This window comes from Microcaecilia unicolor, chromosome 5, assembly GCF_901765095.1.
Source record: "Microcaecilia unicolor chromosome 5, aMicUni1.1, whole genome shotgun sequence".
NCBI classification, from domain to species: domain Eukaryota; kingdom Metazoa; phylum Chordata; class Amphibia; order Gymnophiona; family Siphonopidae; genus Microcaecilia; species Microcaecilia unicolor.
Window position 1 is genome coordinate 114,862,273 of NC_044035.1, and position 22,130 is coordinate 114,884,402.

At 41.3% G+C, this 22,130-nt stretch overlaps 1 protein-coding gene across 1 annotated transcript; it reads right to left on the minus strand.

Moving 5' to 3' along the window:
- Nucleotides 1-1,668: 1,668 nt before the first annotated feature.
- On the minus strand, nt 1,669-20,851 carry LOC115470224 (dual specificity protein phosphatase 13-like). Its single transcript, XM_030203221.1, has 3 exons — nt 20,633-20,851; nt 13,770-13,987; nt 1,669-2,456 (listed from the first exon to the last, which is right to left on the minus strand). The coding sequence occupies exons 1-3, from the start codon at nt 20,785-20,787 to the stop codon at nt 2,257-2,259; spliced, it is 573 nt and encodes a 190-aa protein (XP_030059081.1). The 5' UTR covers nt 20,788-20,851; the 3' UTR covers nt 1,669-2,256.
- Between the last annotated feature and the right edge of the window lie 1,279 nt (nt 20,852-22,130).

Below are 22,130 nucleotides of genomic sequence, written 5' to 3' on the forward strand. Positions count from 1 at the left end.
AGCAGCTAATTAAACAATTAATTTGCATTCATAACTAATACTATTCTAAAGCCTGCTTATGCAACTTTGCGCACCCTGCATAAAATTTGCATGTGCCGTATTACAGAATTATGGGGATAATGCATTTATAAATAAGCACATCCCATGTGCCTATTTCTTTCCTACCCAGAGGCACGATCATAAAATTGCTCTCCATGGAGACAATATTCAGACCATGGGAGTTAGCTGGGCTGCCTCCCGCGGTCGGTGTTGAGCCCGGGTATTCAATGCCAGGCTGTTTCCAGTGACCAGAACTGAATATCCTGTTTATTTTTGGCCAGTTCGAACTTAACCAGTCAAGTCAATATACAGCGCTGGCTGGTTAAATTTGAACCAAACCTGGTTATCCACTAAGCACTGACCAGGAATATTATAACCGGCTATCTCCCACTGACTATTCACAGATAGCTGGTTAAGCATTATTTCACTGACCAGGAGCTGAATATCGGGCAGCATGTATATAACTAGCCACTATATCAGCATCTATTAAACTTTCTGAGGCTGGAATCCCATTATTGCAGTCACAGACAGCACACAAACCCGGGAGACACAGGCCACTGACATTGTACTGTACAGCCTGACCAGGTCATGACCCTGGCAGTAGGTTTTGTTACCCCATTTGGAGTTTCAACCCACAGTTTGAGAAGCCCTGCTCTACCTTGTACAGAATTTCAAATGGATACGTATACTGCTAGCAGTAGCATTCATTTTGTGATGCGTTACAGAGTTCTTGTAATCATTAATCTTAGAGAAAAAACTGAATGTTTTTCAGATTGTCATACCCTTTAGTGACCACACATAAGGACTATTCAAAGACCTTGCAGTATACCAGAAACACATCTAAATCATCACGAACATATCTAAATCTGCACTACCCTAGCTGCAAAGGCCTCAAATACAAATCAACCTACGTATCCAGCTTTTCCTACATAAGTACACAACTGTGGAACGCACTACCGTAAGCCTTGAAAACAACATACGACCACCTAAATTTCCAGAAATAACTAAAGACCAAAAGGCATACACTACCAATCCAACCTAAAAGCCTGATCTCTGCAACACAACAAAAGTAAAGTACGTAATGGACATAACACAACTCTTCCGTTGACTGCTCCACACGAACTTTTGTTACCACAACACCACGTTGTATTTGTTCACACCGGAGTCTGTGAATGCATATCCGGCACTATGTAAGCCACATTGAGCCTGCAAATAGGTGGGAAAATGTAGGATACAAATGTAACAAATAAATAAATATGAATATTCAAGAAAAGATAGGTCATTTCAATAGAGATGATCTGTTGTGTTTTATATTTCTGTGATTATTCTTAGAATTCCTTAAGCTTCTCCTCTTATGTCATTGAGGGGCCCTTTCACTAAGCTGTGGTAAGAACTAACACATGCTTACCGCAGGTTAAAATTCACTACTGTGGGGCGAGCTCAAGAGTCCCGCAGTAATTTTGCATGTGCATGCGCTACCTATGCGCAAAAATATAAAATTTACTTTTTAACACTGAGGGTGTGTTTGGGGGTGGAGAGTGGGTGCAGCTATGCTAATTAGTTAGCACATGGGCATTGCCACATGCTAACTAATTAGCTCAGGATTAGCGCATGAGCCCTTATCGCCTACAAAACATGTGTCATTAAGTGCTAATGCACTAAAGGTCATGCGGTAATGGGAAAATTAGCATGTGGCCATTATTGCAGAAATTGGAAAAGCAGCTAAGTGGTGTGCACAGGAAAGACCCACGTTGGGAATCGCGCAGGCCACTTTTTAGCACTGCTTAAAAAAAAGGGTTCCTGAGAGAAGAAGTGTTAGCAAGAAAGTCACAAATTTTCTCACACTCACAGGATCTGATTGGTCAAAGTTGGTTAAAATGACACCCATGATTTCACCCATTATATGAACCAGATTCCAAGTGAAGTAATTTGCGACACTTTTCCATACATTGGCTGCTCACAATGGCTCTGGGTCAATGAGGGGAACATCTCAAAGAATAAAAAATACATTTCTTGGCAGTACATTTTTAACACTGCTTGTTAAAATACTGAATGGCAAACAAAGCAGATATCTTTTTTTTAACAACAACAACAAAAATATATCAGCTATAGTAAAATGAATAGCGCTTAAGCAAAAATTACACAAACTGAAAAGGGTAAATCAAAATAAATATATAAAATACCAGTCCTTGGAGCACATCTTTAGGGAAACTGCAATTAGCTGTTCTTCGTTTGACGTAGCTGTATATCCAAATTTTGTAGCTGTTTTAAGAATCCTCGGTTGGGTGAAATCCATCGATGTTCCTTTACTCTTTTGATGGCCTTGACCAATGAAAGGCGATGATGAATCATGAGATAGGCAAGCACCAAAGAAGCTGACCTGCTTATTCCCACAGCACAGTGCACTAGAATTTTAGCTGGTTAAAAAAAAATGCAACACGGTTACTCCTGTTGGGTTAGTAAACTGTTTTACTACTGTTCTACTGAAGGAATTTTGTGTTTGGTATTCCAAGAGGCCTTTTTACTAAGTTGTGCTAAAGAGTGGCCAGCGCTATCCCCAACGTGGGTCTTTTCTGTGCACTGAGGACACTTCTAGCGCAATTTCCCCACGAGCACGTGACCACTTACTGATATCTATTTTCTAGGCAGTAACAGCTCACACGCTAACCATGTGCTAATTGGATAGTACGACGATGTAGCTGTGCCGATTAGTGCAGAGCATGCCTACTTTTCACACTTCGATACATCCCCAGCGCTAAAAAAGAAATTCAAATTTTTAGCTCGTGGAAAGCACGCACTGATCTCAAAACTACCAAGGGATACTTGAGCTTGCCCCGCTGTACTGCATTATAACCTGTGGTAAGCACGTGTTAGTGCTTATTGCAGCTTAGTAAAAGGGCCCCCAAAATTTCAGGACATTTCAGGGGTCTCATGAGAATTGGGCAGTATTGCAGTATGGCATGGGTAGATTGTTTGTTTTTTAATTAGTACATATCAGTGAAGCACACACATGACCTGGAAAGCAGGCTCCTTTAATTATGATTGGAGCTTCTTATTAAAATGAAAGTGCAGAGTCACACCAGTGAACAAAGAGGTGCAAGGAATTCTATAATGATGCCCAAGAGGGAGGTGACAAGAGAAAAATAATCCTGTGGGATTTAGGAGAAAGTTACCAATCTTGGCTAGCATTAAGATGGGTTATCTTAACACAAGTCATGCTATTTTAGCAGAGGGTCTCATTACATAAAATGGGATCCTGTGCTAAAACAGAACAATGTGGGGTAAAATAACCCATTTTTAACAATAGCCCATGTTGATAACTTCCCCCTTAGTGTAATTGCTCTCTTGGACAGGAATGCAGTGGTCAAAAGAATACAAAAAGGGTAAAAAGAATGTCACAGAAACATCAAGACCCTCCTCTCCCCCCTCCCAAAAATATTGGCCAAATACCCTGGAGGAAAGGAGAGACGGTGTGATATGATAGGCATTCAAAATATGTGAAAGGTATTAATCCACAAACAAACCTTTTCCAGAGATGGGAAGGTGATAGAACTAGAGGACATGAATTGAAGTTGAAGGGGAGGCCAACTCAGGGATAATGTCAGGAAGTATTTTTTCACTGAGAGTGTGGTAGACTCCTGGAATGCTCTTCCGTGGGAGGTGGTGTAGATAAAAACAGTAATGGAAATCAAAAATGCATGGGATAAACACATAGGAATCCTGTTTAGAAGGAATGGATCCAAAGAAGCTTAGCTGTGATTAGGTGGCACCCCTAGTAACTGGGAACAAAGCCAGTGCTGGGCAGACTTCTATAGTTTGTGCCCAGATTGTGGCTGAACAGATTTGGATGGGTTGAAGTGGAGCTTTTCAGGGCCTTCGATGGCATCTTCTAAAGTTTTAGAACAAGGACCATGCCGGGCAGACTTCTACTGTCTATGCGCTAGAAAATGGTAATGACAAATCAAGATCAGGTATACATATGAAGCATCACATCATACGTTATGCAATGAGTTTATCTTGTCGAGCAGACTGGATGGACTGTACAGGTCTTTATCTGCCGCCATCTACTATGTTACTATCAGGCTCATTTTCAAAAGAGATAGATTTCCAAAAAGTGACATAAGTCAGCATTTGGACGTTTATCTCACAGAAACGTCCAAATCAGTATTATCAATACCTCTTTTTGGACGTCTTTCTCTGAAGTCAGTCAGAAGGACGTCCAAATCTCAAGGGGGCGTGCTGAAAGCAGGACTTGGGCGTTCCTAAGACATGGAAGTCTTTCAGCAATAATGGAACAAAACAAAGATGTCCAAGACTAAAATTTAGACGTTTTGAGCTAGACCTGTTTTTATAAAAAAATAGCTGCAGTGGGAATTGAACCCACTTCCCCAGGATCAAAGTCTGCTACACTAACCAGTAGGCTCCTCCTTTACTCCACACAAGAGGTGCCCCAAATGACCAGATGACCACTGGAGGGGCTCAGGGATCACCTCCCCCAAATCACAAAACATTTTTCCAAACAGCACTTTCAAAAGGAAAAGATAGACTTTTTTTGTAGAAAATTACCTTTCCTGTTCTGATTTTGGACATTTTACAAAAAATGTCCAAATTCAGACTTAGATGTCATATCCAAAAATGCTCCTTGTGCATTTGACTTGCCTAAAGTAACAAGGAGCAGCAGTGGGAATTCAACCCATGTTCCCAGGATCAAAGCCCACTGCACTAACCATTAAGCTACTCCTCCTCTGTTTTGGATGTCTTGCATTTGGATGTCTTTGTGTTTGAAAATAGCTGAAAGTCAAAGACGTCCAAATCCAAGGACATCCAAATCTAGGGACGTCCAAATTTAAGGACGTGCTTGGATTTGGACGTCTTCGACAGTATTTTCTAAACGAAAGATGGACGCCCATCTTTTTTCGAAAATACGGTTTTCCCCGCCTCTGGATTTGGACGTTTTACAAAGACGTCCAAATCCAAACTTAGATGTTTCTTTCAAAAATTCCCCTCTATGTGGTGTACTTAACTTAGCATAAGAGGGAGGACCAGAGGAAGGACACACCCATATACCTCTAATAATTTAAAAAATTGCTTGTATGCTATTTTAGGGGACAAACACCTACAGCATTCAGCACAATCTTTGCATGAGGTATCCTTTATAACTGTACACTTCATAAAACTTCAAATTCAAAAATCAAAAAGCTTTCCATAAATGCATAAGAAATATAGATAAAATTCAAAATTTAGGGGGCTGTATGCATGTCTGAGCTTCTCTACTTTGATTCTAAATTCTCAGTCCTTAAATGCTCATTCTTAATCAAAAAATGGGAAAAGAAGCTATCAAGCATTCCCTTCCTGTTATGTCACTGCAAAGCTTAAATGAATATAAGAATAGCAATACTGGGTCAAACCAATGGTCCATCTAGCCCAATATCCTGTTTCCAACAGTGGCCAAGCCAGGTCACAAGTACCTGGCTGAAACCCAAATAGTAGCAATATTCCATGCTACCAATCTCAGGGCAAGTAGTGACTTCCCCATGTTTGTCTCAATAGCAGACTAAGGACTTTTCCTCCAGGAATATGTCCAAACCTTTTTTAAACCCAGATACACTAACTGCTGTTACCACATCCTCCGGCAATGAGTTTCAAAGCTTAACTTTTCATTGAGTGAAAAATTTCCTCCTATTTGTTTTAAAAGTATTTCCATGTAACTTCTTGGTAAAGTCTTTGTACTTTTCGAGCAAAAAATAGATTTACTTTCTATTCATTCTACACAACTACTCAGGATTTTGTAGGCCTTAATCATATCTCCCTCATCCATCTCTTTTCCAAGCTGAAGAGCCATAACCTCTTTAGCCTTTCCTCATATGAGAGGAATTCCATCCCCTTTATCATTTTGGTCGCTCTTCTTTGAACCTTTCCACTATATCTTTTTTGAGATACGGTGATCAGAACTGAACGCAATACTCAAGGTGCGGTCACACCATGGAGCGATACAAAGGCATTATAGTATTTTTGGTCTTATTTACTGTCCCTTTCCTAATAATTCCAAGCATCCTGTTTGACTTTTTGGCTGCCGCCGCACACTGAGCAGATTTTATACGATGACACTTAGATCATTTTCTTGAGTTCTGACCCCTAAAGGTGGATCCTAAAATCAGGTAACTATGATTCGTATTATTCTTTCCAATGTACATCACCTTGCATTTGTCCACATTAAATTTCATCTGCCATTTGGATGCCCAGTCTTCCAATTTCCTAAGGTCCTCCTGAAATATCTCACAGTCCACACATATGTTAACAACCTTGAATAGTTTTGTGTCAGTTGCCAATTTAATCACCTCACTCATCAATCCGATTTCCATATCATTTATAAATATGTTAAATAGTACCGGTCCCAATACAGATCTCTGCGGTACTCCACTGTTCACCCTCCTCCATTGAGAGAAATGACCATTTAACCCTCCCCTCTGTTTTCTGTCTAATAACCAATTCCTAATCCACACCAGAACACTGCCTCCTATACCATGACTCTTTAATTTTCTCAGGAGTCTCTCATGAGGAACTTTATCAAAAGCTTTCTGAAAATCTAGATACACTACATCAACTGGCTCACCTTTATCCACATATTTACTCACACCTTCAAAGAAATGAAGCAAATTGGTGAGGCAAGACTTCCCTTGGCTGAAGCCACCCTGAGATCAAATCAGTATCAAAAAGGTAAGCCCGATGGAAGACTTTGTGCTGGAACGTCTTGGTCTTCATAGCTGGCCCTAGCACCAGGCAGACTACGCCTAGGCAGCATCATTGTAGGGATGGCAGAATATGAGTGTAGTTTGGGGAGGTCAAGTTGAGGAATCATAATAAAGCTCTTCCTGCCTTCTTCCCCCTTCCAACATGGTCCAGCATATCCTCCTCTCTCTTTCTACCTGCCTGTTCAATTCTTGCTCTACCACCTTTCTCTCCCCCCCCCCCCCCCCCCCATGGTCTACCCAACCCTCAAAACTTTCTGATTCCTGTTGCAGCTCCTATTGTGACATGAAAGCATCAGCAATAATAGAAAATTAAGGTCCAACAGAGGATTTCTTTCAGGCCTCTTTAAGTCTCTGCTGGGTCCCACCTCTCTGACACACACTTCCAGTTGTTGTGGAGCAGGGCCTGGCTGAGACTTGCAGAGGCCTGAGCCCAAGCCTCCATAAGATCTTAACTTCCTCAATACACACTGCACATTGCAAACAGATCTTTGAACGAACCATAAAGGTCTGAAGGGAGGGGAGAGAGAGGAAGATACTGTATGCTGGACATGTGGAGAGAGGTAGGAGAGAAAAAGTTGCTGGACCATGTTTAGGGGGTGAAAGGGGCAAAAGAGAGGAGATGCTGGACATGGGGGAGAAGGGAACAAAGAGAGATACTGGATGGGAAGGGGAAAGACAGTTAGGCTGACTGGCAGATGTAGGGTGGGAAAAGGGGTCTGATGCTATGGCTGGGAAAAGGTGGATAAGGCTAGGACTAGGCTGGGACTAGGCAGGGTTGGGGATGGCAGAAGGGGGCTTATACTAGCAGACAGTGGGGATGGTAGAAGGAGGCTTGTGTAAATCACTAAGTGTATTCTGTAATGCACCGTGCCTAGATTCTAATGTGCGCAGGCTATAAGGTGCATGCTTAGGGGTGTGGAAATGGGTGCTTCGTGGGCATTCCAAAAATCTACATGCATTGCTATAGAATATTGTGCAGGGATTTACGCCAGGTTTAGATTTAGTCGCATCAACTATGCGTAAGCATATTCTAAATACAGCGAGTAAATCTGAGTGGATTTTATAGAATACGCTTAGGCGTCATTGCTTAACGTGCATTAATTTTAGGCGCCATATATAGAATCAAGCTCATAGTAGCTAATGAGCTATGTCACACGATATAGCTGGCTATCTGTGAATAATCAAGCTACTACTACTACTACTTATCATTTCTATAGCGCTAGTAGACGTACGTAGCGCTGTACACTTGAACATGAAGAGACAGTCCCTGCTCGACAGAGCTTACAATCTAATTAGGACAGACAAACAGGACGAACTCTGGACGACTAAGTTTAGCAGCCAAATCGGACTGTCTAAATAGTAAACTTAACCAGCCAGTGCTGAATATTCACTTAGCTGGTTAAGTTTGAGCCAGCCAAATAAAACCCCAGATATTAAATGCCGGTCACTGGAAAGGGACCAGCATTAAATATCTGAGGTCAGCGCTGATTTCGCCACATATGCAGGCTGCCTCCTGTGGTCTCAATATCGGGCCCTATATGGTCAGTGATGGAAGGACTGATTGCTAAGAGGGCTGATATTTAGCGATCTAGTGACTATCCACCTTATAATTGAAAGAGAAAAACGCCTAGATTTCGACCCAAATCGGGAGATAGACGTTTATCTCACAAAAACGAATAAATCGGTATAATGGAAAGCCGATTTTGGACTTTTCAACTGCACTCCATCGCGGAAGCGTACAAAGTTGATGGGGGCGTGTCGGAGGCGTGACGAAGGTGGAACTGGGGCGTGGTTATCGGCCGAGGAGAGATGGGCGCCTTTCGCCGATAATGGAAAAAAAGTATGCGTTTGTAGCTAGAATTTAGGGCACTTTTCCTGGACCCTGTTTTTACACGAATAAGGCCCCAAAAAGTGCCTTAAATGACCAGATTACCACCAGAGGGAATCGGGGATGACCTCCCCTGACTCCCCCAGTGGTCACTAACCCCCTCCCACCACAAAAAATGATGTTTCACAACTTTTTATTTTCACCCTCAAATGTCATACCCACCTCCCTGGCAGCAGTATGCAGGTCCCTGGAGCAGTTGTTAGGGGGTGCAGTGGACTTCAGGCAGGTGGACCCAGGCCCATCCCCCCCCCCTACCTGTTACAATTGTGCTGCTTAATGCTTAGTCGTCCAACCCCCCCAAACCCACTGTACCCACATGTACTGTAGGTGCCCCCCTTCACCCCTTAGGGCTATAGTAATGGTGTAGACTTGTGGGCAGTGGGTTTTGAGGGGGATTTGGGGGGCTCAACACACAAGGGAAGGGTGCTATGCACCTGGGAGCTCTTTTACCTTTTTTTTTTGTTTTTGTAAAGTGCCCCCTAGGGTGCCCGGTTGGTGTCCTGGCATGTGAGGGGGACCAGTGCACTACGAATCCTGGCCCCTCCCATGAACAAATGCCTTGGATTTATTCGTTTTTTGAGCTGGGCGCTTTCATTTTCCATTATCACTGAAAAACAAAAACGCCCAGCTCACAAATTGTCGAATAAAACATGGACGTCTATTTTTTTCGAAAATACGGTTCGGTCCGCCCCTTCATGGACCCGTTCTCGGAGATAAACGCCCATGGAGATAGACGTTTTCGTTCAATTATGCCCCTCCACGTATACAGGTACAGATATCCTTTCGTTTTATGCAGATGTTCAACACTGATTCTGCTCTTTGTAAAGACTGACTTAGCTAAATTATGTGGATAACAGCTGAATATTGCTGCTAGCTATTTAATTGCTAGCCCTGGTCCCTCCTTCAGTTATACAGATAATTTTTAGCCATACATCTATCCAGATAAGTGCCTGGGAAACTCAAGTAAAGGCCACCTGATACAGGCCACAGATGTGGTTTTGAAAATTGGCCTCCAAGAGAATTGCCAGCCTGGATTGCAATCTACAGTGGGTGAGAAAGCAGTTAGGTTGTTTCAGCAGTAAAGGTACATGATTACTTGGACGATACAGGGAAAATAATTTGTAAATTTGAGGATGATATCACCACAACCATAGGTGTAGTTTGTTTCATCTGGAGGTTAAAGGGTGGGCTGTGACACATTCGTTGCCAGAGAATGTGGTAAAAGCAGTTAGCTTAGCGGGGTTTAATAAAGGTTTGGATAGCTTCCTAAAAGAAAAGTCAATAAGCCATTATTAAAATGAACTTGGGAAAAATCCACTGCTTATTTCTGGGATATAACAACAAAGAATAAATAATGGCTAAACTTAGTCCAACAAAAATTTGTAAAAAACACACAACAAAAACTGGACAAAGTTCACGTATTGCAATAGGACCATAAACGGCTAGGGAGGTTATCTCATAACGTCAGAAGTATCCGTGTGTGCCAACTGTTGTTCTGGCTCACCGGTCTGTATGTATTTGTAATCATTGAACACCTCCAGCCAACCAATGGTACCCGCTAGTACTCATATGTGAAAAAAATTGCCTATATATTGTTCATTAATTTCAGGAAAAAGGCACAACAATGTCCGTGGGTACCATTGTTCAAAAATTCAAAAATTAAACATTATTGCAATTAATAAGCAAGTAATGCACAAAATCAACTTAAGTGAATGAGCAAGTAATGCACAAAATCAACTTAGCTTGTAAGCTCCCAGCGCTGTCTAATAACTTCAACGGCTGGAGCTCATCGGGTTTCAGTTTAGGTTAGTGAAACCTCTTTAGGCAACTCCGGTAATCTGATAAGCCCGGAGTTGCCTAAAGAGGTTTCACTAACCTAAACTGAAACCCGATGAGCTCCAGCCGTTGAAGTTATTAGACAGCGCTGGGAGCTTACAAGCTAAGTTGATTTTGTGTGCATTACTTGCTCATTCACTTAAGTTGATTTTGTGCATTACTTGCTTATTAATTGCAATAATGTTTAATTTTTGAATTTTTGAACAATGGTACCCACGGACATTGTTGTGCCTTTTTCCTGAAATTAATGAACAATATATAGGCAATTTTTTTCACATATGAGTACTAGCGGGTACCATTGGTTGGCTGGAGGTGTTCAATGATTACAAATACATACAGACCGGTGAGCCAGAACAACAGTTGGCACACACGGATACTTCTGACGTTATGAGATAACCTCCCTAGCCGTTTATGGTCCTATTGCAATACGTGAACTTTGTCCAGTTTTTGTTGTGTATTTCTGGGATAAGCAGCATAAAATGTATTGTACTGTTTTGGGATCTTGCCAGGTACTTGTGCCCTGGATTGGCCACTGTCGGAAACAGGATACTGGGCTTGATGGACCTTCAATCTGTCCCAGTATGGCAACACTTATGTTTTTATATTTGTATATATACATCACAAACATATTCATTATTGTTATGTCAAATAATAGACCAGATGGGAACCCAGTTTATTGGACAGGAAAGATTGTTTTCCCTGAAATGAGCCAGCCCCAAGGGAAGTTTGTCTCATTGTGCCCCCACTCAATCTGAATGAATTGGCAAGGGGAGTGCACTCGGTCATTCACCACTACCCCTCACTACTGCAGCCTTCTCTCCCTTTCTCCCTTTTCAAAGCCCTGCTCTTCCTTGCTTCCTCCCTCCCTCCTTCTTTAACCAGTACTCCCTCTTCCTCCAGAATCCTCCCTCCCTCCTTTAGCCAGCACTCCCTCTTCCCCCCAGTACTCCAGTATTTTCCCCATACCATGCCAGTGTGACCCTTAGAAATACATAGGCTCTAGATGTAGAAATGCTGTATTTGGGAGGCAAAATGGATGACAGTGACATCAAGTAGTTTCTTATCTTCCAGAATAATATCTTCAGATGGGTTAGTTTTGTATACTCCATAAAAGTTACAGTAATAAGCTTCACTCTTAAATCAGAGTACGTTGGACTTCAGATATACTGTTAATGATCATCTCAACACTTTTCATTGTGTGAAAAACAGTGCTAGAAAATTATTTTCTACCATGGGAAATGGCACTCGCCAAAATCAGAGCCCTACCTCTCCTTCGTAAAAGGGCCCTTAAAAATAGAAATATGTAGACAAAAATTAAACTTAACTCCCAAGAAGCCAGACCTTGCGCACATTACAACAAAGAAACAGTAGTGTGTGTCCCCCTGACATAATCCAAATACTATATTGCAGATTATGATATACAGTCCTAACCAGAGGAAGGAAGTTTTGGCCTCTGAAAGCTAACTGAAAAATGTATTAACTTAGTCCAATAGAAAGCTATCACTTTTATTTTCCATTTAGATTTAATTTGTAATGACTGTTTCTAATAAGTCAGTTTTTGAAGCTTACACCTGCTATTTTTATACAGGGGTGGCACGCATCGCTGTTTTTCGGTACTGCATTGTGTGCAAAGTCTGGCTTCTTAAGGGTTCAGTTTAATTTTTGTCTACAGATGTGTTTTATTTTTATTAACCTTTAGAGTAGAATAATACGTCTATGATACTACTTTATCCTAAATTAAAAATAAAATTCTTTTTTCTACCTGTGTGGCCTGGTCTGGTAATTTTTTTTTAATTATTTTAGAATTTCAACATAACATTCAAGCATGTACTTGAAAAAGAAATCAGAAAATGACATAGAAATAAAGGGAAGTCCACTGCAGTGCCCCCTAGGGTGCCCAGTTGGTGTCGTGGCATGTCAGGGGGACCAGTGCACTACGAATGCTGGCTCTTCCCATGACCAAAGGGCTTGCAGGACACCAACTGGGCACCCTAGGGGGCACTGCAGTGGACTTCAAAAAACGCTCCCAGGTACATAGCTCCCTTACTTTGTGTGCTGAGCCCCCCAACCCCCCCAAAACCCACTGCCCACAACTGTACACCACTACCATAGCCCTTACGGGTAAATGGGGGCACATAGATGTGGGTACAGTGGGTTTCTGGTGGGTTTTGGAGGGCTCACATTTACCACCACAAGTGTAACAGGTAGGGTGGGATTGGCCTGGGTCCGCCTGCCTGAAGTGCACTGCACCCACTAAAACTGCTCCAGGGACCTGCATACTGCTGCGATGGACCTGAGTATGACATTTGAGGCTGGAACAAAATATTTTTAAAGTTTTTTTTGAGGGTGGGAGGGGGTTAGTGACCACTGGGGGAGTAAGGGGAAGTCATCCCCGATTCCCTCCGGTGGTCATCTGGTCAGTTCGAGCACCTTTTTGTGCCTTGGTCGTAAGAAAAACTGGACCAGGTAAAGTCGTCCAAATGCTCATTAGGGACGCCCTTTTTTTTCCATTATGGGTCGAGGACGCCCATGTGTTAGGCATGCCCCAGTCCCACCTTCGCTACGCCTCTGACATGCGCCCAGGAACTTTGGTCACCCCCACGACGGAAAGCAGTTGGGGACGCCTAAAATCGGCTTTCGATTATGCCGATTTGGGCGACCCTGTGAGAAGGACGCTCATCTTCCGATTTGTGTTGAAAGATGGGTGTCCTTCTCTTTCGAAAATAAGCCTGCGTGTGACACATCCGGGTTATACAGTTATTTACTGCATCAATTGTGAATTCTGTTTGCAGAAGGTGGCAGCAGTATTGCATTGTTTAAGGAAAGTGTTTATGAGTGCCAGGACCAACCAAAGCATGCCATTGCCAAAGAAAAACAAACACTTGGCTTATGTTGTGGGCAACAGAAAAATAAAACAATTAACTATATGAAAAGCAGTGGCAAAGTATCAAACTCTAACAATGAAAACAAGCTAAGGCACTTTGGAGCCTGGCAGATTATTACTGGAAATTTATTCCAAACTGTACTGATAACACTATTGCCCTAACAGAATTTATAAAGGCGTCTGCTGCTAACCACTTTCAGTGATGAGAGGCGAGTGTACAAACATTTACAAAGTTAAATAAGCAGCTTATAGTAAGCCCTTCGGTTTTCAGATAATTTTTCTTATAGAGGAGCAACAGAGTAAGTATACTGTATTTGTATTGAATTGTATTCTGGCCTATCAAAATCATAACAATTATCAAGTTCCATACCTTCTGGAATACTGAGGGCCTTCTGTATATATTCTGATGCAGGGAAAAAATACTTGCTCATATCAAAGTCTGGAAGGTCACTGGCTGGTACACCATAGTAATCAATGCTAGTGCCATAAAAGTCATGACCTCCTTGGCAGAACATCTTTCCATGAGCAGCATTCAGCACATGAGTGATACCCATCTTCCATAAGAGAAATCTGTTGTGAGCTGTAACTCTAAATTTAAGGCAAGATCAACAACCATGTTAGCAAAGGAATTCATTCAATATTAGTATTCAATTTTAAACAATGTTTGTATCCACATTTAGGTAGATTTGCAGCTGAATTTAAGGTAATAAATAGAAAAAAAACAAAACAAAAATAGAAAATAAGATGATACCTTTTTTTTCTTGAACTAAGTTAATACATTTTTTTGATTGGCTTTTGAAGACAAATACCATCTTCTTTGGATCAGAAATGAGCAAATGATGACAAATATCAGAATATATTTATTTATTTATTTATTTATTTATTTATTTATTGTATCCCACATTTTCCCACCTTTTTGCAGGCTCAATTTGGCTTACAATATATCATGAATAATGGAGATATGTAAGAAATAAGCATTTAGTATTATAGAAGGATCTTGGGTAACATGATAATGTTAAAGCATGATATTAATATAACAAGCAGATAGTAAAGACAAGATAAGTAAAACATTAAAAAAAATTGCAATGAAAATCGCACAATGAAAGGTAGGAGTGGGTGAGGGTAGAGTGGGAGGTGAGAAACAGGGAGAGATGGATGGGTGATCAAAGGGTGACAAAGCAGTATAAGTTTATGGTTTTTATGTTATAGGAAACCCAGATCTACGTTTAGTGGTGTCTGGTGGGTGTCAAAATATTTCATCATTTTGACTTCAAAGGTCTCATGTTCTTGGATTGTTTTTTAAAATATCCTTTTCTCACCATAAAGTCATAGATGCAGTGCTTTTATATTTCACTTATATATTCTGACATTTGTCATCATTTGATCCTTTCTGAACTGAATTTTGACTCCTATATTGACATCAAAAGATTAGGATTCTTTGGTACCATCCAGCTACTAACCAGTGGAAAGCATTCTATTATTTACTAAATTAGTAGAGTCAGTGGTAGCTCAACAACTTTCTAATTATTTAGAGGATTATCAGGTTCTACTTCCCTCTCAGTTTGTGTTTTGAATTTTACATAGTACTGAAACACTGTTACAGACACTAGCGTCAGGACCTTATTGGCATGCGGCTTAAAGGTGATTTTACTTCAATTTGATCTGTTGGCAGCGTTCGACATGGTTGACCATAAGTTGTTTCTTGATAGATTGGAGGAGTTAGGTGCAACTTTCTTTAAATTAGTCACCTTACTTTCTAACTCCTCTTACTCTCTTAATGTTCCATCTTTGCTTATACCCTACATTGTCAATTAAAATGTTCTATTATGTATTGTGTTGACATTGTAAGTAGTATACTACGCCACAGGGGTTTCCACTTTACTGATACTTTTAAGTCTTTCTATGAGCTATATTGGTTCTTTGTCTTTGGCTTCAGATAAGATCATTTATTCTTATGCAGATGACATCTTATATTGATACCTGTTTCCAATAATAACCAAGATGCCCAAAATAAAGTAGCAAGGTGTATTGAACATTTAAAAGTGTGGGCCATTTCTAAAATGTTGAAACTAAATGCAACAAAGGCAAAGTTTCTCTAACTAAATAGGTAGTATTCCAGATGATATCCAAATAGGACTACATGATAAATTGAAGGTTGAACGGTCTTCAAGAGTATTAGGTATGATTCTAGATTCAATTTTTCTGTTTGAACTGCAGGTGGATAATCTGTTCAGGAGGGTTTTCTGGGAATTAAGACAACTTAGATCAGTGAGATCAAATTTTTATGAAAGTCATTTTAGACTATTAGTTCAGAGCTTTATATTAGCTCAATTAGACTACTGTAATGTTCTGTATCTGGGAATATCAAGTAAGACAAGAAATCATCTGCAGTTGTTACAAAATACAGCAGCTCATTTGATATTTAAGAAGAGTAAGTGCAAACATATGTTCTTCTTTGCTCAAGGAATTACATTGGTTGCTATTAGAGGCACACATTCATTTTAAAGCATGGTGTCTAATTGTTAAGATCTGGCATGACCTAATATCTATGCAGGTTTCTCGACTAGTTCTTCATTCATCCAGGATACATTCTAGTCAATTGACACATCGGATGGATCTTGTCAGTCCATCATTTAAAGGTATTTAATTTAAAATGTTTTTGCACTCTTCTTTTTTATATTAGGCTCCTTAGGTTTGGAACAAGTTAACTTTAGATCTTAAATATCAATTCTCTTATGCTCTATTCAGAAGGGATTTGAACACTTTCTTATTCAATATGATCGGGAATTAGTTATTAGTTTGTATGCTTTTATTTTATACTTTGTACATTTTTTGACCCTGTCATTGTTACCCACTTTGAACCTAAACAGGGATGAGACAAACTAAAAAATTCAGATAAGATTAGATTGGATGAATTAGCATGCCCTCCCTGCAAAAGAAGGCTGCCATCATGACCATGAACTTAGAAAAGGTCCTTGAGCCATAGCCAACTTGAAAGGTATGGCTCTGAATTGAAAATGCTTGCCAAGCACAAAGAAGTAGAGGAATTGCTTATGGAGCTCCCAGAAGGGAATATGGAAGTATGCCATAGACAGATCCAGCAATGTCCGGAATTCTACTGCCTGGATCTCTGACACCACTAATTTCAATCCAGCTGATATTCAGCTGGTGATGGTCAGCTTTTTTTTTTTAAACGCTGACTGTCACCAACTAAGATTGTTCCTAAATATTCAGTGCTGGGACGTGTGTGGACACCAGCAGTGCATATCCAGGACTAATTTTCCCTATGCTGGCCGCTGGAGCTTATTACAATTAACAAAAAATCCATGTATATTGCTTGTACCTTTCACAACTTAAAACAGTTTAAAACAATAAGAAGCCAGACATTCCTGGGAATTACAAAATAATTGATTTCTAAACTAAAGCTACAACATTATTTTGTGGGTCCCAGCCAATATTCAGCTAGGACGCACATAACTTTTTTTTGCCTAACAAAAAGCCCCCTAATCTCCAGGGGGCCTATCTAGATGGTGACGAGGGGTTGGGAGCATTCTGGGGGGGGGACTTGTTCATGGCAGCAGCCTAGGGGAGAGAGAGCGAAGGAGGGGGATTTGTCAGGGGGCTGGAGGGAGATTTGGGGTTTTTTAAGGCAAAAAAGTTATGTGGGTACCAGCCAATATTTAGTGTCAGCACCCGCATAGCTAAGTGGGTGCCAGCACTGAATACTGCTGGCATCTGCATAACCCTGGGCTCCTCCCTAGCACACCTCCTATACCACCTCTGATCTGCCCTTTTCTTTTTTGCAGCAGTTGGAGGTGATATTGAGCAGGACTGCCTAGTTCAGTGCTGCTGACTATCAGGGATAAGGTGGTAATAGGTGATTTAAGTGGGCAGAAGCCTCTCCTGCCCACTTAAATCACTTTGAATATCAGTCAGAATGTTTCCAAGTGGGAGTTAGGGACCTGGAGAGACACATTCATCCCTTTGAGGACCAAGATGAGATGGAAGGAATCACCTTTTGGGGGGACTACAAAGTAGATGGAATATTTCCCCCTGCAAGGGAAGTAACTCAATGGCCTCCAGGAGAAGTTGCTGCTGCAAGGTGTCCACTATCACCACTCTTTTGGCAGCCAAACCACATGGAGAAACTATAAAAGCATTGCAAACTGGTTCTGCAAATTCAATGTATAATCCTGCTGAATAATCTTGAGGTCTGTGATGATAAAGACACGTGGATAAAATAGCCCCAACTAGCTTCCTACTGGGACTGTTTCCATGACTCATCAGGCTCCCTTGATCCAGAGGAGAAGTCTCCCCAAAATCTTGAGACTTGCTGACACCCCAAAAAGACTGATTCCTCTGGAGTTTACCAAAAGAGTAGGAATATGGAGTCCTCTTCCTGAAGCAAAACCAGCTTATAGAACTTCTCATTACAGGCCAAGTCTGATCTTTCAGCAGCTGCTACAGTCTAGTCTCCCCCAGATCTTTGACCAGCTTCTTGAGGTCCTCACAAAGCACCAACTTGCCTCTACATTGGAACTCAATCAGGTGCTTCTTACAGGCCAAGTCCACTGATCAATTTTGGAGCCACAACCATCTCCATGACCCCACCGCTGAAGATAATGTCCTTGTACTGATTCTAACCAGGTTATATAGCATGTCAACAAAAATCCAGACAGACCACCTCAGGACTCTTCAGCAACTGTTGAATCCACTGCAGTAGAGCACAGTCCATGTAACTGCTGCAGATCACCACCTGAACTTCTAATGCCAAGGAGGAGTAGGCCTACTACATGAAGACTTCTACTATCTGATCCTGAGAGCCCTTAGGTGCCAAACTCTCTTCTACTAGGATAGTAGTCTTCTGAGCCACCACAATAGTTAAAGCAACCACCCTGGGAAAGCAAAGAGGAAGATCTAATTCCTTCCACAGCAAAAAAGTAGAGTTTTCCTATGATTCTATTGACCTTCAGCACCACCTTCATGGATTCCTATTCTGAAATGACCATATTCTTCAGTGCTTTATGAAGAGGAAAGAGATTGGATGGCCCTCTAAGATCAGGTGTCCTTCTACCACCTCCTCACAGGTGGGCTCCCTTTGTTCAAGTCCAGGTTGACCTGAGCAATTAGTGGTGCTCTCTCTTCCTCTAAAATAAACATATAAACTGAAGACTCATCCCCTTTCTCTTCAGAGTTTACCTTTCTGTATAGGTAGGCTTCCAAGGGGACTAGTCCCCATATCCTCCTCTCTTTTTCCCATCTCCTCCAAGCAGGAGGCAGAAACCAGATCCCTCATGACCCCTAAGGGTTCAGTGATCAATCTTGGGTTGGTGGCAGCCACAGCCTCTACCACTTCCACCAGAGAAATCAGATCTGAGGAATTTCCCAGCCAGCAACAATGACATAAGTGGGATAGAAGTTGATAATTGTGCTGTTTACATAATGGCCTCCAAATGTTCTGCAGTGCAGACCTCTCTCCAGCATCTCCTTTCCTGTTTCTCTCAACAAAGCATGGGAATTCCCCTTCACAGACAGGGAACCTCTCTGGGGACACCCCCTCACCTCAGACAGGCCTCATCTGAAGAACTGTAGCAAGATCCCCTGCTTGTAGAGTTCTGATCCTAGAGTTGTATTTAAAAAAAAGCTCTAAGATTTATTCCTACAGAGAAAAAAAAACCATGAGGAAAGAAACCCATGCTGCATTTAGAGGAAGGAAAGGAGCAAGAAAAGCCAACAAAAGGGTGTGGAGACCCTCCTAAGGGCCATACCTTTCCTGGCACACTTTATGGGACCATTTCAAGAGGTGCCAGCCACACCAGGACCAAGGCCTGCAAGCTAAGGTCTTAGGGCAAGAATGGCAATCCATATAATCAATCAGTAGAAAGGTCAATGAACCAATCCTTGTGAGCTTCCTGTGGACATACTGCACGCAACTCACTGACCATAGGCCATAGACTGTGGCTGAGGGAACTAAGCCAAAAACCAAACCACAATTTGCTGCACCAGTCTACACTGTGACTATCTGCTGGAGGCAGAGAATACTGGCAAGTTCTAGTTCTACGCTACTCCATATATTGTGAAGTGTGCCTGTTCTCTGACTCTGTCTGCTGGCAAGGGGTCATAACTCATACATCTGGACTGGTGTAGCAGAATGAAAAGGAAACCAAAAATAAATAATCCCTTGCCTACTTATTCTTACTGTAATCACTGTTAAAATGCAGCCACATACATTTACACCAACTCAGCAGCAGGTAAATGTAAGCAGTTGAACTTATGTTCACAGGTGCATATTTCATAGCCTATGTACAAACTTTGTGATGCCACCTAAACACTTGAGTTGTGTACAAGTACATGCCTACTTGTCATACTCATAACACATACTTGAACATGGAGATGACTTCATAACAGAACTTTATACATGTGAAAACTTCCTTAGAAAATTATCCCTTTTTGTAGACTGTACTATCATTTAACCTGTCCCTACACGTAACTGTTTTCATGGATTTTTAATTGCATGAAAAACTGCTTAGCTCTCTTACATCATCAAATCTACTTCTGGGTATTTTTCTCTGCTCAGTACTGCCGATGTTATTTGCTTCATAGTACAACTACCACTGAAGAGAAAACACAGTGTCAAGGGCTGGTGACCATTAAGCACATATAAACTATCATGAACATCATTGGATTTTTACTGCTAAGACTGTAACACCATACAACATTACTGGTAAGGTAGAATGGCAGAGTTTATTCACATGACAAAGGAAATTCCATTGCTCTCATATAAGTTCCTACATGAACTGTTTGACAACATGGCTTTCTCTGTAGAGGCAGTTCAGCCATGAAACAAATTGATATCAGGCAGAGAAAAGTTACTACTGAAACAGATTGGAGAAGTTTATCCCTCAAAAAACGAGACTGTATCAAGTATAGTGAGTGAATGCTCCATGATATGAGAGCTAAGCAGTTTTACATCAATTAAAAATCCATAAAAAGTACAGAGAAAGATTAAATAATCATATATATTTTATAATAAGTGTTGGACTCATCATTATTCATCTCTGTTAAAACATTTTGTTATGCTGAAGCAGTAAGAATGTAAATCATTATTGAGAACAAGTGTGCAAGGATTTATGTTTTTTTGTAAAAATTAAACACTAAAGTTTAAATTGAATACTTTATTTTCCTGATCACTATGTTACAGAGATTTATGGTGAAGTTCTGCATCATACTTACAAATCTCCTAAAAAGAGGTTAGGCCACACCTCATCAACATGGTTACAGCCTGAACGTCCACTTTCCAGGAGCTGCTCCAGTTCTTTGAGAGAGGAAAATTCAGATGTGCTCTCACCAGAGTGTTCGGAATCCTTATCTGTTTTTGCTTCAGCCATGTCTCAGAAATCAGTAACTTTGCTTTATTAAACTATAAAAAGATACTGCAGTTTTCCATGGGCGTTTCCATGTTACTAGCGTATCCAATTTTTTTTTTTATCTGTAGTGATGTACTGTGACAGGTGTCAGCCATGTGTTGCTTTTACTAAGCAAAATAGACAGATGAATATGAAATACAGTAGAAAGCCTTAGGGAAACAACCGAAAAGATCACAAAACCATTCAAGACATAGGATCATGTGAACCAGTGGAGAGTGCAAATGAATTCCACTCCTCTCTACCTCATTAGAGCACTAAGTCACTCTAAAGCTCTTCATTGGTGTGCATGTTATGGAGCACATTTAAGGAATATAGTTTCTTGATATTATTTTTATTGATAATAAGGTGCTTTTCACATGATAATGGCATTCAAACAATCTTAGGTGGTATGGCCCTATGTGGACTGGTGCACATAGCTGAAAAGGAAATATTATTCCAGACACTATCCCCCAGATATTCAAAACCATTTAAGCAACCAGAAATGGCACCTGGACGGTTAAATGGTACTTAGCCGGCTATCCGTGAATTTTCAGCGGGACATGGATGGCTATGACCGGTTGAAAATTCAAGGTTAGTGGCTAGCGGATAGACAGTTATATCATGCGATATAAGCAGCTGTCCTCCGATGTTCAGCGTGAGTTTGGCAGCCATGTTTGGCCGCAAGCATAACTGCTATATCTTTGGGTGGTGGTAAGTGTTCCCCCCTGAAATGGTTGTGCGACCCGATATAAGTTTGACTTTGAGTGCATTGTGCTGCGTAAAGGCTGGGGAAATATGATATATCGAGTCAGGCTGCATTTATTAGTACATCTCATTTTTTAATACATTCATTCTAGTGGAGGGCAACTCATGTGAGGCATGTTCAGTTCCAATTTTGTCTAATATGATCTCATATGTATTGGGTATTCTATTCATTCTGTTTGTAACCCACATTAAAAAAATTTCTATTTTCATTAATGCTTTTAGGGGCCCTTTTACTAAAGGGCAATAGGGTCACTGTGTGGGTAGCACGTGGGTAAACAGCACTACCGCCGGGCGTGCACAGGCGCCTGATGATAGTCAGGGGCGTAGACAGACATCAGCGGGAGGAGGTCCAGAGCCCAAAGTGGGGGGGGGGGGCACATTTTACCCTGCCTCCCCCAGCCGCCTCCCCCGGCCGCCTCTGATCCCCCCTGCCACTTTTGACCTCCTCCCCGCTGCTGCCGCAAGGTGCCTTTGCTTTGGGGGTCCCCAACCCCCACCAGTCCTAGTCTTCTTCAGCACCAGTCTCCAGCGAGTTCGCTCAGTTCGCTGATCTGTGCTGT

What these genes read in the sequence shown, in the direction of transcription:
- LOC115470224 (XM_030203221.1), bottom strand. Translation starts at nt 20,787, where the DNA reads ATGGCTGAAGCAAAAACAGATAAGGATTCCGAACACTCTGGTGAGAGC. An exon ending in AACCTCTTTTTAGGAGATTT is followed by an intron (nt 13,988 to 20,632) that starts GTAAGTATGATG and finishes CCTTAAATTTAG; the next exon opens with AGTTACAGCTCACAACAGAT. An exon ending in GGCCCTCAGTATTCCAGAAG is followed by an intron (nt 2,457 to 13,769) that starts GTATGGAACTTG and finishes TTTTTTAACCAG; the next exon opens with CTAAAATTCTAGTGCACTGT.